Below are 12,460 nucleotides of genomic sequence, written 5' to 3'. Positions count from 1 at the left end.
TCTTGTTTTATTTGTATGTGGTGTTAAATAAAGCAAGTAAGTAAACTTTGCAAACAAAGTTTAACTGAGCGCATGTAGGACATATGCAGGGTACATAATCCTTATGCATTTCAAAGTTCCTACATAATCCAGAAATATGTAGAAAATCACTGTAACTGTGTGAAATGCACTTTTCCACAGCACTGGCTACGAGGCCGCGATTCACCAGCACCTTGCTGGGTCTGTGCTCTGTGATAGGCTGCAGGATCCCCCCATGGTCCATGATTGGATGTATAGATACCTGAAAATGAGTGAAGATCTGGAACACCCACAACCTCAGTGCCCAGGAATCTACACAGAGTTGTTTATGTAATAGACATTTTATTCAGAAATGCTCATTTAAAACGCTGACCATTGTGCCCTGTAGCACATAGATTATATCAAGTGGCCGATTCAGCTGCCATCGACGTATTACTGACATGCACCTTTCACCCACCTGCCCCACTGGCCCGCTGCCTTACCGTAACTAATGGTGCAAAATGGAACAAAAATAACATAAAATGAAAGTTCAGTTGTATTTATTCAGGGTCCTTGGCTAAAAACCAAAGAACCTGGAAAAGTCCCAACACAAACAGAGCCAGGGAGAGCTGGGATCCAGGCCTCTCCACATCACCCTCACGTCGTAACCCAGAGTGAGAAGCAGCCTCACAGGCCGGCTGAATGTGCCAGGAATGTGTGGGAGGTTCCTACTGGTCGTCTTAAAAATCGCTGACTTTCGTAGCAGCATTTAGCAAACAAGCACTTTTCGATCATTCAGAGTGACAAATGCCTCTCTGGGGCCATGTGTGAGTACGGGCTAAGTGGGCAAAAAAAACATGTAAATGGACAGAGAAATACGAAGATACATGAAAAAGGATATTCAAATCCTGAAGAAGGCGTGACAGCTTCCTGTGTGAAAGGACTTGGTGATGTGGCACATTCTGATTGGCCGCAGAACGAAGCGCATTGTGTGGGACTCTGAGGTAAAAATAAAGACTGAGCAAACAGTCCCATAATCCCACCCCCTTCTTCATTTTCTAATCTTCACCTGCTTTCATCCCTCTAACCGGTCCCTGGTTACGCATCTGAATAGGAGATGGGGTTTAAAAAAAAAACACACAAGATTATCAAAGATCTGATGCACCATCGAAATAATTAAAGCCAAAAATGATGTCATTTAATTTCATGCAGTACTATCAATTAATTTGACTAAACCAAAAAACATGCATTAAATGACTGTGGTGGGTGTAAACTATTGATATTACATTATGGGCTGCAGTAACCAAACGAAACACAAGAAGCACACAAGAGAGGGGAGTTTGAATGTGCACCTGGTCTAGCTCTCGCTGCGTCTCCTCCTCCATCCTCCTGATGTCCTCCATAGACAGGTCCACCCAGCGATCCAGCCAGCAGAAAAGCTGACGGTGAAAATTGGTGAAGAGCCTCTTCTCCTGCTGCTTGGTGACAGTGTGGGGGGGGGAGAAACAGGCCATCACTGGAATGAATGTCGCAGCCTCAGCCTGTACTGCTCCACCGTGTGCTTTACCTTGTGAATGAATTTCTCCACCCTGCCCTGCAGCCCCCACCAGCGGAAGTGAACGGTCACCAGCTTGTAGGCGGTCATGAAGGGGCAGTTACTTCCATGCAGCTCTGTCTGCACAGGACAGCACAGAGAGGGTGTCTATCCATGCATGATCTCATCTGACCACATAAAAGCCTCAGCTGGACACAAGAGAGGAAAACACACTGATGGCAATAAAGGAGGTTGGGAGGTCTGGTCCCACACGGACCTGGGGCACAATGGTTGGAGAGGGTATCACCATACCTTCCAGCCTGGACCCAAGGGACCCCTGCCAGTTTTCTCTGAGTGGAAGATGGCTGGATCCTCATCAGCCTTGTAGTCCTGGTTCAGAAACAATGCACAGAACAGGTCAGAGCTCTGTGCTGATCCCAGTTCAGGACACAGTGGGTAACGAGAATCGGCTGATCTGCACTCATCGAACCCACCAGGTCATCCACCTGCGAGCGGTCCGCGATGTCGATAGGCACCACCTCCGTGTCTTCCCACTCCTCTGGAGTCAAGCCGTGAGGCTTCGGGGACACAGTGAGAGGAGGACGGTGTCAGAGAAGGGCGCTGGGGAGCAGCCAGACAAGCGAGCGACTTGCACACTCACGTTGTCCGTGGTTCCCATGTCCGCCTTGTGCCAGGTCTCGATCTTAATGAAGAAGTCGTCTTTCATGTATTCGTTCTGCAAATATCAGGGTATTACAATGGGCAAGATGGACATTATAAGCACCTTCTCTGACAGAGGCAGCTGTACATGTTACTAAATCACATAAGGATACTTACAGTCACAACTGCATCCCACAGTTTTAAGGCAGGCAGCATGGGGGGGGGGGGGGGGGGAAAGGGAAAATGTATCAGCATTTTAGTTAATGAGGCAGCGGATGGCAGACTGGGACTGGAGGCTGGCAGGGTGTGTACTGACTGGTGCGGCAGTATGGGTATGCGTTCCAAGCCTTTTCGTGGAAGATCAAGGCTCCCTCAGGGGCAAACATCTGGATGAAACTGGGCACCTTACTGCATGAAAGCGAGACGGAAATCCGTAAATACAGACACTAATTTTGCGTATCTAAATTTTACATTCAAGGTAGCTGCGATCAAAGCGGCTATAAGTTCAGTCACCCTGTGGTTGTTAACTGTCTGTTTGCAGCTGGATGCAGGGGCAGACCTGTGGATGTGGTAGATCTTGTGCGTGTACTGGCCCTTCTCCCCGTCCTTTTCATACGGCTCGTTGCGCAGGACCTCGATGCCTTCCCCTCCACCGGTGTTGTTCTTGCTGGCTTCGGCCACAGAGTACAACTGGCCGACCTGATACTGGGGGAAACGGAACAACCGCATGCTCCAGTGAACGGCCTCTAATTAACGGAGTGAGGTTAAAAAAGGGAGATGATAATGGCGATGCACGGCAATGCGCCCGCTTACCTCTTCTACAGAACATGGCAGGAGCACTTGGCTGAAAAAGACAGAAATTCAAACAGGCGATTTCGACATTATTGTTATTATCATCACTAATAACAATGACTGGTGGTTTCTGATGGTGACAGTATTTATTCCGGATTTTGCACTACGGTTTCGCACAGATCGATAGCCAGTCGGACATTAGAAACAGATGAATATAAAGCGGCTGACGCGGCGGCCCACAGGGGTATTAAGCCGTTTACCGGCCGGCCGGATCGCGGCATCGGCGCCGCACCGACACCCAGCGTCACCCCGAGGCTTAACACCGTAAATACCGCGCAAGCTGCGGCGGCGCCGTTAAGTACGGGGCTCTACTCACTATTCCTTAATGAGCACCATGTCGGACCGGGCAGCTCCAGCGCCGAGATTCGCTCGCCGGAAACACGGAACGTGCGCCCTCCCCCAGCGTCACGGAGCGGCGAGCGAGGGGAGGGACGGGGGCCGCAGGACCCGGCGGTGTGGGGCAGGAGGGGGTGGCCGGACCCGGCGCTGCACGCTGAAAGTGCTCCGTAAGACCGGCCTCTGCGCTACACACTGACCGGCCGCGTCCCATCACAGCGGTGGAACTCGGAAAATTACCGAGGGAGCCGCTCTCTTGCACCTCAGCCGTGTTATCACCGCCACGATTGGCTGCATTTTCCTCCGTAATTAATGAAATTCTATCATACCGGTAATTAAACTACATCTACAACAGCCAAACCTATCTAGAATTACCTAAAGTGATGTGCTTTGATTCAGGGTCCGTAAATTTTAATGAACCCTTACGTAATGTGATTAAATGCAATTTGGAAGGAAACCAGAACATTAACACTGACATGCCAGGTACTATAAATAATTTATTATGATCATTTTACAATAATGTCCAGGATCAGTTTCCTTATTTATTTTTAACACTATACAGTCAGACATTTCTGAGACAGAGACACTGTACACAATGCTTCGATTCTATACATATTTACAGACATTTTCCCCCAAAACGCATAGCACACAAACTTGTCACACCATCAGAATGTACTTCATACACATCAGCTGAACCTGACAAAAGTATTTACAGTCTCAACAGACACACCAGCCATTTCACATGCTCTCCCTCTACATCTACATACTATTCTTGCTTTCACATTATTCAACCTGTGGGAAAAAATACAAATGCAGAATTTATTGTGCAAACTAGCTTAGAAACACAAAGAGAGTATTTATTAATGTAATCTGCAATTCAAGAATCCTGCAATAAACCATGTATTCTACTAAACCACAGAATCTGAAGGGTCTAATTTCTCTTTGAACACAAATACATAATACACACATACATACCAGTCCAAGTTACACGGGGGGGGGGGGGGCATTTAAAAACACACATTTACACACACTGTGCTGTATCTGTAAGTCCTTTGGGAGTGATGGGGCACCGTCTCACTCCCACCCATTATCCTTGATCATGTGCGACACCTCGATGATGAACTTCCCCTCCTTGTACTTCTGGCTGAGTTCAAAAGCTTGTTCCTGCAAAGACGAGGGAACAGGACCAGAGTCAAGCCGAGGGGGGGGGGGGGGGGGCTGACAGCACATCTCCCACTCTCAGGCCCCAATACATCATTCCCAAAGACGTAAAGACGTTACGACGGGATCCGTTGTTTACGTTTCGTTACTGTGCCAGTCTTTGTGATGTACATGTGTCAAACAGCTCTCCTAACTACAAACCACACATCTTTGCCCTTAAGTATATGCGAGTAGTTGTAGGTCACATACAAAGACCTCATATTAAACATTTCTGTCCATCTGCAGAATACTCTTTATTTATTATTTCACAGAGTTGATATGACCACACTTTTCTAAACTAACCGACTAAAAATAAGACCAAAGTCTAAATTAACTGATTAGTAAATAAGTGTTGCACGTGGTCTAGCACAGCCTCTGGGAAGCCCAGTATCTCTTTTGTACAGAAACACGGAACTTCCTTCAAAAGGGGTCAAATATATTATTATTTTTTTCACGCTAACAAGCTCCAAACAAATTGTTCATGTCAACATGTTCATTTTCAGCTTTTTAGCGTGAAAAAAGCAATAGCACCTTAGAAACGGGGCTCTACTCACTATTCCTTAATGAGCACCTTACAGAATGACGTTTTGGGGCTTAGAGTGGTCTGGGAACTGGCAGGATACACGATCTCAGACCCTCCCCCTACAGCCAGGTGCTGGTGGAGACAAGATGGCCAACGGCACACCAGACGCCAGCGAAGATGCCAGAGACCATTAGCCGTTCGACCGTCTCAAGGAGAAGCCGCGGTGAGTTGGAGGGGGCAGCTTACGTATTTCCAGCCTAGGGTGGTGTGGCAGCTCTCGCAGTAAATGTCCGCCACCGCGTGCAGCCCTGTCAGCAGGAGGCGCTCCTCAGCCGGCCCGCAGCCCACATTCACCCTGAAATCACAGCCGGCGCAGAGGTGAAGCCAGAGCGGCAGTTGCCCAAACAGAACGGCCACTCAGAGCTGCCTTGAGAGGGCAGGGACTCACACAGAGTTGAATAAGTAGGCCCGTCCCTGGCTGCCTTGGAAAGACTAGAAGAAACAAAACAGGAATTCAGTGGTACAAGCTTCCTGTGGTCCTCGAGCAGTAAAATAAGAGAAGCCCAGTATATCGTACCTTAGAAAGCAGCTCATCGTGGCTGGCCAGGTGTGCCCGGCAATGGACACAGCTATACTTACGCTCACAGGAGTCCAGGTATGCCTGGAAAGTTTTAACCTTCGACAACTTCACCATGTCTGAAACCGATTAATATAAAATTCGCTCAGTTTTGCCATACACTTTCCAAACACTTCATATCCTGCATGGCAATATCAACCAGGACTTACATCTGGGCGGAAGTAACTGAAATAGGAGATAATACGTCATTATTTATATTACAGAAATAGAAACAAGAAAAGTCACGTTAGGCGAAGCACAGCTTTGAAACACAAGAAACCGACAATGTCGATGCTGCTTAAATCTTGAAATAGAATAAAAACGCATTTGACCTACATATCAGGCACTGTTCAGAACATAGATAACATTGACTATTTACAATACATATTAACTATATATAATAAAAATACAGAAAAATATACAAGCAGAGTTTCGCATGCAACACGAAACAAAGCACACAAATCACTGCAGACAACTATTAACCACTATCTGGCAAACACCGATGTTCACCTATAATTTGTGTTCTTACCGACAGGCCTAATGTATCGCGAACAGATGTTTAACTGCTTTAACCCGAAGGAAACGCTGATACGTCAGCTAGAGCCCAGCATGGGGTTTGGAGCTGCCGCATGGGAGGTCACGCCCACACTAAACAGGAGCCACACTAGAATTTCGGCGGTTTTATATAAACCATGAAACACATCCAGAGTAAGAATTTCATACGACTGTCGGATTCCCAGATCTGTTTCGGCCGCAGTCGTGACGAAAATAATGTGCAGTCTGTTCAAAACGCGACCTCAATTCGCAGCGCCACCAGTACCCCGAAAAAAACAAACCCAAAACATCCGCCAATCAGAGGACGGAAGCACGACGCAACGTCAGCCAGCGAATCGCCTTCGCAGGTTCGGATTGCGTGTTGAACATGTTTTTGTTTTTCGTATTGGCGCTGAGTATAGCGCCCTCTAGCAGACTGGGCATGCACTACAGGACTTAATGCCTTAAAGCGCCGTAACTACACAAACACACACACGCACATACAAACACAAACACACAAACCTTAAGTAACCAAACTAAGCAAGTCTTTCGGCATTTTTAGTTTTTTTATTGCAGTCACAGATTTTCATAAAATTGAATTTCCCCTTTTGGGGATCCAAAAAAAAAAAAGGAAAAATGTCCCCACTACATCAAAATGGCAGGTTTTATTTGATACATTCTGTACAACAAGAAAAGGCTCAGCTAGACACCCATTTGTCCACAGTTTGCAAGACTCGAATCACATTCAATGTACTATGGCATCCTCTTGCGTGCACCAAAAGATTTTTTTTTTGACATTGAAACAAGATAACAAATTTTACATAAAATACTATTATGAAAAAATACTTAGGTAACATGGCAAATGGGTCTACTGATGTCTATTGGATCCAGTGAGAGTGGTAATTATTAATTATTTATGTACTTACCTGGACATGTCTAACCCTGAACATCAACAGACTTACGTGTTACAACAAAAGAAATGACACAAAAATGGACACTGCAAAATTAATATACTTGTGCATTCCAGTGGGTTAAGGGTTTTGCTGAAATGCCTGATGAAGATATGACTATTCCGCCAAGGCCGGGGCTCAAACCGACGACCTTCACAGTTACAAAGGCTTAACCTGCTGAAAACTGGGGCTTGATGCCCCCTGGTGTTGGAAGGATGATAGTGCTTCCTTTCACTGTCAGCTAAGGATGTTCAGCTGAAATGAAAGACCGATACGCTACAGGCTGTTCTCTCCTGGCACGAGGGGGCAGGTCAGGCTCCTCCTCGCTGGCAGATTTTTCCCTAATGGCTGCAGGGTGGAGTGATCTGCGGATGAGTGCGGAGGTAATCTGTCAGGAGCGTGGGGTAATCAGTCATCACTCCTGTCGCTCCACGAGCAAAGGCTTCCTCAATGTCTGTCAGCTCATTACAGACAAAGAGGTGCACCTGAGGAGGAAAGAAAAAGTCATGGGGTCAGGGGCTCGGTGTAGCCATGCCAGGAAGACCATCACACCAGATGCATCAAAAAGGGTGCACCAGTCACTGCTGAAGAGGGAAAAGGCTATTTGTAAGGACCCACTGGCCATGTTTAAGAAAGATGGCAAACCCTAACCCTAACCCTAACCCTAACCACGCTGGAGAAAAGCCTCCAGTCAGACGTTACATCATCAGAGAGCAAGAGCATGTGTGTGGACAGGGGTAAGGGAGACTCGCAGGGTGTGGGGTCGTACCTGAATGCCTCGTTCCACCAGGTGTTTCAACAGACTTTTCCTCATCATTATCCTGGAACAAGACGGGCAATTATCTGTAGACTTGTTTTCAGTATGGCTCAGATGCCATGACACACAATGTTGGCAGTCAGAAATATGCTTAGTGTGGGGGGTGGGGGTGTGGAGCAAGCCTACCTCCTGCCCCAAGAGGCCAGTAAGAGGATCTCCCTGTCTCTCCTGGCTTCATATGAGTGTCCCACCCCCTGCCCCGTCACACATGAACAAGAACTTCAGGGAAGCCCGATCATTCCCGATTGTCCTGTGCCGCTGATTAGACCGTGGGGGTGGGAGCAGGAAGGAGGTAAATAAGATACGTGGGGCTTTGGCCATTGAGGGCCAGCAGGTCACAGTTTGATGTGAAGTCAGTATAACTGAGCTTCGACTAGAGTGAAGTGGGTTGGAGCCTTGGCAGATGGGAAAGGTCAATAATAATGAGCGGCTCCGCTCTGGTCCCCGAGCCTACCAGCAGGGGGGGGGGGGGCAATACTTACTTCTCAATCAGAAAGATGACAAATCTGTTCCTCAGAATTGGAGAATCAGGAATGTATGTCCTGCAAAGCAAATTCAGCAAGGTGGTCTAAATCTGAACAGAATTATGGAACATGTGGACATAAAACACACAAACATATCCAAAACTACTACACAGGGGACCAAGTGCATTTGCTTTAGCAAAACTTAAATGCAGAAACCTTTCGTCTTTGGCACTCTGAAAAGGTGTTTGGTAGGTTTTGGTTGTGGTTAGGTGTGTGTAGGTTGTCGTTTGGGTTAGAGTTTTGTTTAAGGTTAGATTTGTGCATATTACGGTTATGGTTAAGGTTAGGTGTGTGCAGATGAGGGTTATGGTTGGGGTTAGGTGTGTGTGGGGGCACACCTCCCTCACCGGTTGAAGACGTGGGGCAGGTAACTCTGCAGGAAGCTCTCTCCTAGTGGAATGAAGGGCAGCAGGCCGGTGTAGTACAGCAGGAGGAGCTGGAGGCCTCGCACCATGGTGAACATGTACGGCATGGAAGGGTTCTGCAGGGAGGGAGGTGGGAGGCAGCTAGAATACTGATTACCGTGATAAATGAGGTGCATATGTAAGATGTGCATCATTGCTCTTCAGACATTTTATTATAAATTGCATTAAGGATAAGGAGAAATCAGAAGAATGTGCATGTAGTTTAAACAAAACTTTCTTTTAAACAAGTGGGCATTAAAGCGGAATCCATGCAGTTTAAACACTGACCATCCCTTAAACATCCCATAAACTAGGTGCCCAAATAGCTAGTGTGTTGTCAGGTTGGAGCTACAGTCAGAAGCATCTTCCTCGCTGAATGACTGTCCTACTGAGGGTGGGAATAGAAAGTTAGGGATCACCATGCCAACACTGCAGCTCTTCCAGTGAACATTACTCAGACACAGTGGACAGTGTGGTTCTAGACAGTGACTGGAAGCTCTCACCTCTTTGAGGCATTTTTTCATGATGCCGGACTCAACGCTGGCCCACACCGTGAGGTCCTCTCTACCATACTGCTGCACAAGCGAGGATACCTGTGGTTGGGATACAGTGTTCTCACAATGTCAAGGAAACCCAGATTCACTGAGAGAATGTGGGTGACTAATGTACAGAATCAAATGGCACAAGGTCTTTAATGTATTTTAAAATGGTCAATAATGTTATCCTATTAATGGGGGAAACTCAACGTGCTACCATACCAACTTACGGTTAAAAAGTGTTATAAAAAACTTTTACATAACTTTTACAGGCATGGTGTAGGTAAAACTCAGTCAACATTCGAAACAGTTATGGGTACATATAGCATTCCCTGCTTAGCCACCCCCTGTGCATAGAACTAGGATAACCTCATTTTCATGGTTTCTTTTTTTGGCCAATCAATCTCCATATATTCACCTTCTTGATCAGTTGGTCGTTGTCTTCTTTAATCTCGATGTTGATTGGCATTTTCGGAAAACTCCGGAAGACGTCTTCCAACAGGGCAAACTTTCTGTCTGTGCCCGTGCTGAAATAGCCTGCCAGAAACGCGGTGGCTTACAAAGCGAGTTGTTCCAATATTGGCCACAAGGGGGCGAATGCTGACGAAAAACGCCGCATCATCTTCTTCTAGCTATCAGTTTTATTGATTTTTCCACATTGGTGTTAATTCACTACAGCGATTTTTCATCTCAACTATACAAATACAGTTCTGGGAATAAAATCTGCAAGTCACATAACAATCCTATTTCCTTATGCATATGCTACTAACCTTCACGAAAAGTGACCTCTAACCTTTCTTTATAGAGAGGCAGGTCCTGAAAAAAAAAACACAAGTTAATCTCTGTTAACAACTACTACTTAGAACTGCAAATTCTGTCAAGCAACTGTATGCATTATTTTTAAGCTTAGTTTGGTAAGAATGTACAGGGAACTACATTGAACTGCTGAACCTTGTTTGACGCACTAACTTCTAACCTCCAAGTTGACAGAGGAGATATTGACATCCACTCCAGTTTGTCGCAGGAGATTCTCATCATGTGATACAATCACATGACCGTCTTTGGTCATGTGACAGTCCATCTCCAGCATATGTGTTCCTGCCTCCTCAGCACTAAGACAGGGCAGGACAAAAGAGGGAAAAAAATGTGGGGCTAGACTGACTTTCCATGTCCAGTTGATGCGGAGGTGAAGGTGGTGGCTGTTTTACTCACTGTCTAAAGGCTTCCATTGTGCTCTCGATTCTCTCTCCTGAACCTGTCATGCAATGAAACATGGTAAAACACAGGACACTGATAACAAACAGTAGGAATGTGAATGAGTATGGTGCAGGGTACTACTCCAGCTCGCTGGCGACAGCCTGGGGCCCCATGCTCGGCCGTCTTACCCGCTCTGTGAGAGATATGCCTGCAGTAGAAAGCCACACGTTTTTTCTTGTGCAGGATGTGGGGGTTTTTCAGCAGGTAGAAGGAAGCAAGAGCGTAGCCCCCCAAGGCTGGGATTATGTAGTACAGGGAACTGGCCATTACTGCGTACTCTGTGGGAAATAGGCCTGTATGACTCTCTCAGTGCAGCAGCCATGATCATAAAGCTCTCAATGAAACCATCACTCTCAAGTCTATATAATGCATCTATATACAATCTATACTGATGTGCTTTAGTGATATGTAGAAACTTTCAAAGATTAGAATTTTGTGATCCATTTGGAAAGTCTACCTTCTGGACAGTATCATGTGCATGCAACTCCATCATCCAATCTGCCCTGTTCCTCTCCCCCTGCAGCCCCCTCTGCCACATCCCCCCCCCACATACACACCTCCAGCCCGACAAAACCACTCCCTCCCACCTGGATGCCTGTCAATGACTCGTCAAAGGAATGTGAGCTGGCAGAGGTGAGAGTAAGTCCACAAGGCATGAACAAACAGGCCAGAAACTACACACCCTATATCTAGGGCTCACCTGCACAGGTGATGGGAACAGTGATGCCACACCTACTTCCACTCACCTGATGGCATTTCTCTTTCACATGTATCTTTATTGGGCAATATGTAAGTAATAATTAACTATAACATACTCCATTGGGCCCTTGAACAAGGCTCTTAACCTGCAATTGCTTCATACTGGGTATGATGATAATCTACATCCAGCACTATAAGGAGGTCCTCCAACCTACAGGGAAAAACTTGGGGATTGGTGGCAGGATTGGCAGTCCAGCCACCAGAAAATATCTTGTTTGTTGTGTGGTGGGTGTGGCAATGCGCTGTAATCAGTGCATGCTTCTTACCTCTATACCTCTATAACATACTACATCCTTTCTCCCTTTTTAAAGAAAAGTAAAGAAATAAAATATGTGGGAGTGAACAAAACAAAAACAGAACTACTCCACAAACATCCCCCCACAACAAAAAAACACACAACAATACATGGACATAAATTATTGACGGTAAAAATGGACTAAGAAATAGTAAACAATGCATACATACAGAGAGACAGCAGATGAGCGTGGCATGGACCTAAGCGCAGTCTGATCCCAGGATCTATGTAGCCAATCAGTGCTGCTGCTTTGGATGGCTGCAGGCCTCCGAGTGGGCTGGAGCTGATCAGAAGCTGCCTTTATAGGAGGTGCAACCAAGGGCGGCTCCGTTGGTGTGTGTGTGGGGGGGGTGTGGTCAGGTTCCACCATAATGTTCCCACTTTACATTCTTGCTATTAGCGCTTGTAAAAGTGACAACTAGACAGAGCAACTGAAACATGAGAAATTAATGTTTAGAGAAATGCTCTTATCACAATAAGTACTGGATCACTATAAAGTATCAGTGTGAAACATAAACCCCCCCCTCCCCCCACCAGCATGTTTGCAGGAGCGGAGGGAGGTGAAGCCGCTCTGTCAGCTGCATGGGGCGTAACGGCACTCATGGATGAATGGTAATGCTGAGAGCTGCAAAAACGCTGCCATGTGGAGGGAGAGGGGCTGGGGGA

At 46.5% G+C, this 12,460-nt stretch overlaps 3 protein-coding genes across 8 annotated transcripts; all 3 read right to left on the bottom strand.

Moving 5' to 3' along the window:
* Positions 1-340: 340 nt before the first annotated feature.
* On the bottom strand, positions 341-3,602 carry LOC111833740 (phosphatidylinositol transfer protein beta isoform-like). Its single transcript, XM_023792306.2, has 11 exons — positions 3,360-3,602; positions 3,005-3,035; positions 2,751-2,896; positions 2,508-2,599; positions 2,369-2,376; positions 2,193-2,267; positions 2,026-2,109; positions 1,844-1,921; positions 1,565-1,672; positions 1,350-1,472; positions 341-1,103 (listed from the first exon to the last, which is right to left on the bottom strand). Exons 1-11 carry the CDS (start codon positions 3,377-3,379, stop codon positions 1,056-1,058), a joined length of 813 nt encoding a protein of 270 aa, XP_023648074.1. The 5' UTR covers positions 3,380-3,602; the 3' UTR covers positions 341-1,055.
* Positions 3,603-3,858: 256 nt separating this feature from the next.
* Positions 3,859-6,584, bottom strand: LOC111833741 (protein yippee-like 3). 4 transcript variants are annotated; one of them, XM_023792312.2, is made up of 6 exons: positions 6,248-6,583; positions 5,889-5,904; positions 5,680-5,798; positions 5,551-5,594; positions 5,349-5,457; positions 3,859-4,543 (listed from the first exon to the last, which is right to left on the bottom strand). In XM_023792312.2, exons 3-6 carry the CDS (start codon positions 5,794-5,796, stop codon positions 4,454-4,456), a joined length of 360 nt encoding a protein of 119 aa, XP_023648080.1. In that variant the 5' UTR covers positions 5,797-5,798; positions 5,889-5,904; positions 6,248-6,583; the 3' UTR covers positions 3,859-4,453. The 4 variants fall into 4 exon arrangements, with proteins under 4 accessions (XP_023648080.1, XP_023648077.1, XP_023648079.1 ...); XM_023792309.2 differs by having other exon boundaries at positions 5,889-6,584; XM_023792311.2 differs by having other exon boundaries at positions 5,680-5,904.
* Positions 6,585-6,799: 215 nt separating this feature from the next.
* Positions 6,800-12,071, bottom strand: gdpd3a (glycerophosphodiester phosphodiesterase domain containing 3a). 3 transcript variants are annotated; one of them, XM_023792293.2, is made up of 11 exons: positions 11,965-12,071; positions 10,869-11,018; positions 10,696-10,738; positions 10,460-10,595; positions 10,254-10,299; positions 9,902-10,020; positions 9,451-9,540; positions 8,891-9,024; positions 8,502-8,561; positions 7,972-8,023; positions 6,800-7,687 (listed from the first exon to the last, which is right to left on the bottom strand). In XM_023792293.2, the coding sequence occupies exons 2-11, from the start codon at positions 11,005-11,007 to the stop codon at positions 7,544-7,546; spliced, it is 963 nt and encodes a 320-aa protein (XP_023648061.1). In that variant the 5' UTR covers positions 11,008-11,018; positions 11,965-12,071; the 3' UTR covers positions 6,800-7,543. The 3 variants fall into 3 exon arrangements, 2 of the variants coding, with proteins under 2 accessions (XP_023648061.1, XP_072561175.1); XR_002835826.2 differs by lacking the exon at positions 6,800-7,687 and adding an exon at positions 8,146-8,277 and having other exon boundaries at positions 7,979-8,023; XM_072705074.1 differs by lacking the exon at positions 6,800-7,687 and having other exon boundaries at positions 8,015-8,277.
* Between the last annotated feature and the right edge of the window lie 389 nt (positions 12,072-12,460).

This window comes from Paramormyrops kingsleyae, chromosome 22 (genome assembly GCF_048594095.1).
Source record: "Paramormyrops kingsleyae isolate MSU_618 chromosome 22, PKINGS_0.4, whole genome shotgun sequence".
NCBI classification, from domain to species: Eukaryota; Metazoa; Chordata; class Actinopteri; order Osteoglossiformes; family Mormyridae; genus Paramormyrops; species Paramormyrops kingsleyae.
This window is presented reverse-complemented; position numbering and strand designations above follow the sequence as displayed.